Genomic DNA, 3,206 nt, shown 5'->3' with positions numbered 1-3,206 from the left:
ATGTATGGATCACTTGGGTTGTTACCAACATCTGGTGAAAATTTCATGTCATTAGCACCTCTAGTAATATATTTACTGAGAAAAATGTTGACGTGTAAAGACCATTATAGATTTTTTTAACCAGTTATTTTCTGGTAGACATGAATTATCAGCACCTTTATTCAGATGTTAATTCGCAATGCAAAATATTATGCTTAGTATTTTTTTTTTTTTGCGATGGGCAATTTTAAGTGGCAATGCAGTACATAATTAATTTAAAATTATTTTTGTGATATTTATGAATGGAAATTGTGAACAGTTTATTTATTCGAAGATTACTTTGTAGTTGTTAAGTACAAAAATTATGTGTGGAGAAACAAGGATGGACAGAGAGGGTGAACGAAGTCAACAAGAGGGAAAAAGAGACAGAGAGATGAAAGGGACAGAGCAAGACCTGGAAGAAACAGGTGAGATGATGAGCATATAATTTTAAARGGACAAAAACACTTCATTGTTAAGATGAAAAATCAGCATTATTTTATATATACACCCATTTTTTGTCTAGGACTAGTTTAAGTCCCTCTTAATTTTGAATTATTTTGTCATTCAAGGAGAGAGAGAAGAACAGGGAGAGAATCAGTTTTTGACCAATTCTATAGTTGATTTGGTCAATAGAGTAATCCCTGGATATTCAGGTTTAGGAAAAAAGCATCATATGATGAAGTCAAAACTAACTCATGATGTTCTGCCACTCCTCTTTTCTTGAATAGTATTTTAATATTTTCTGCAGTTGATATATATTTTTGSTTTGTGCATTATTAGAACTGTTTGTAATTTGACTATGTAAACAAGTTTTAACAGGTTTGATTGGATGAATAATGGGTTAGTATGATCCTGGTACTTAGCATTGTTAATAACTCTTGTTTATCTTTTTTGAAGTTTGATTAGTGACTGTCGTGTTATTTTGTAGCTCTCTGGAGTCACTTAAATAAGGTAAAACTAAAGACCAGTACGAAATGTTAGGGTTAGGCAGACTATTCTTTGTCTGTGAAAAGAAAGCTGTTTTGTACTGAATTTATGATCGGTCCACTTCAGGAATTATGAACTTAAATAGCAAAAACCTGACTCATAATGTCTACTTTTACATAGATGGACATACATTCAAATACATTGTTTAAAGAAAAAAGGCCAACAGCCACATAACCTTCAGATGAAAAATAAAGGTAATTCAATTTCTATGTATGATTTTCAAATAAAATTCAGGTTAATGACTAGTTTACACTTTTCTACCTTGAACTGGTTTTATGTGTATTAATCCTATGAATTTAGTAAAATGTTCTTCAAATGACTGGAAATGCATAGAGTAGATTTTATTGTCATTTCCAGGGAAGCGGACTCCACAGCTGCTTGTGTCTCTCATTAATGTTAGCAGATGTTGGCAGGTGTAGTCTTGAGATTCTGTTTCAAACTGTGTATATATATATAGTTGTTAACTGTTTTAGTTGGACAAAACTATTTAATTTTGTATGTGAATGTAAATAACCAGTGACATTTAGAAAAATGCACCAACAAATATCTTCTCTTGGGCCCTGCTGGGGGCTAAGCACCCCTAAAAGTCAGATCCTAGAAACGCCCCTGTCTGCAAGGCAGAAAGAAAAAAAAAAGAGTAGAACTTTAATAACAGAGTCTTCAGGACAAAATGTCCACAGCTGGCCAGGAAACTGAACTCCTTCCTGATCCAAACCTCAGATGCCGGCATGCTTACTTATTATGGTTCGTCAGAATTATTTAGCATTTATTCCGGACTTTTATTAACAGGTAAACTCATTAGTCAAAAGCATTTTTTCTGAGTAAACATTTTTATTCATTGTAAGGGTTTCACTCCTCTTCATTTAGTAATCTAAAATATAAATTTGTACATTAAACATGAAGTATACTCATTTCTTAATCATCATATTCGCAACTCATTCCTTGGTTTGTTTATAAAGATCCCCTTTTGTATTATACCTTCAATTCTTTTGTTTCAGAGGGTCAAACTGTCAAACAAGTGCTGTATTCCTCGTCAGCTGCAGGTGGTTCTGTAAAAAATAAAAAAAGTCAAGAAGCAGAACTTCTAAATGGAACGCAGCCCTCATTAACACACCTGTGCGTTCCTGACTTCTCAAACCAAAATGTCAGCCGGGTAACAGTGTTAGAATGCACTCATTGTTCTTGCAGGAGGGATTTATTTAAGCAGATTAACAGCTGAGGGGGAAAGGAACCAAACATCAGTTCAGATGGAGGAGGAGCATTATTTAGAGGAAGTTTGTTGAATCGTGTCTTCATGGACCTCTGGCATCTCTTATCTCTGCTGAGTGGCGTAAAAGGCACCTCAGCTCCTACAATAAAGGGAATTTCTCAGAAAGCTCAACTCGGCTCCTACAGCACAGAGGTTAGTGGGAAAGAAGCTGATAAGAAACACCACTTCTTGGCATTTTATTTAAAAAGAGCGCCGCGTAAATTGAAACTGAAACCGCCACTTTTATGTTCCGGGTATTTACTCTGTTTTAAGAAAAGCTTTTTTGTTTTATTTTATTTAAGTCAGAAGATGGGGGACAAAAACCCCCAGAATGGAACGGGGAACGGTCAATACCTGGGAGCCAATGGTCCAGATGTGACGGTCCGAACTGAGCGCATCCTGAACGGAGACTGTGCGCCCCCGACGCGCCTGTACAAGAGGCGCTGGGTGATCGTGCTCCTCTTCAGCTCCTACTCTCTGTGCAACGCGTACCAGTGGATCCAGTACGGCATCATCAGCAACATAATCACCAAGTTCTACCGCGTGGACARCTTCGCCGTGGACTGGCTCTCCATGGTCTACATGCTCRCCTACATCCCGTTCATCTTCCCGGCCACCTGGATCCTGGACAAGAAGGGGCTGCGCTTCACCGCGCTCCTGGCGAACGCGCTGAATTGCGCAGGGACGTGGATAAAGGTGGCCAGCGCCAGGCCCGACCTGTTCTGGGTCACCATGCTTGGCCAGTGCGCAAGTTCTCTCGCGCAGATCTTCATCCTCGGGATGCCCTCCAGCCTGGCGTCCACCTGGTTCGGAGCCAATGAGGTTTCCACCGCCTGCTCCATTGGAGTTTTTGGGAATCAGGTGAGACTAGTCAGTACTTAAAAAAAAATTTTTTTTTTAATTAGAACCCATGTTTTTAAAAAGTTGGGAAGGGTGTTGGTGAGCGTTC

General features: G+C 38.6%; 1 protein-coding gene across 2 annotated transcripts in view; it reads left to right on the top strand.

Annotated features, from left to right (window-relative positions):
* Positions 1 to 3,206, top strand: part of flvcr2a (FLVCR choline and putative heme transporter 2a) — a 20,005-nt gene that overhangs the window by 2,424 nt on the left and 14,375 nt on the right. Inside the window, exons 2-3 of one of the 2 annotated variants that reach the window (XM_014012668.1) lie at positions 2,197 to 2,410; positions 2,560 to 3,118. In XM_014012668.1, coding sequence (XP_013868122.1) covers positions 2,567 to 3,118 — 552 coding nt within the window. In that variant the 5' untranslated portion in view covers positions 2,197 to 2,410; positions 2,560 to 2,566. The remainder of the gene's footprint in view (positions 1 to 2,196; positions 2,411 to 2,559; positions 3,119 to 3,206) is intronic. The other variant, XM_014012675.1, reaches the window with a different exon arrangement.

Source organism: Austrofundulus limnaeus, unplaced genomic scaffold, assembly GCF_001266775.1.
Source record: "Austrofundulus limnaeus strain Quisiro unplaced genomic scaffold, Austrofundulus_limnaeus-1.0 Scaffold2, whole genome shotgun sequence".
Lineage (NCBI taxonomy): Eukaryota > Metazoa > Chordata > Actinopteri > Cyprinodontiformes > Rivulidae > Austrofundulus > Austrofundulus limnaeus.
This window is presented reverse-complemented; position numbering and strand designations above follow the sequence as displayed.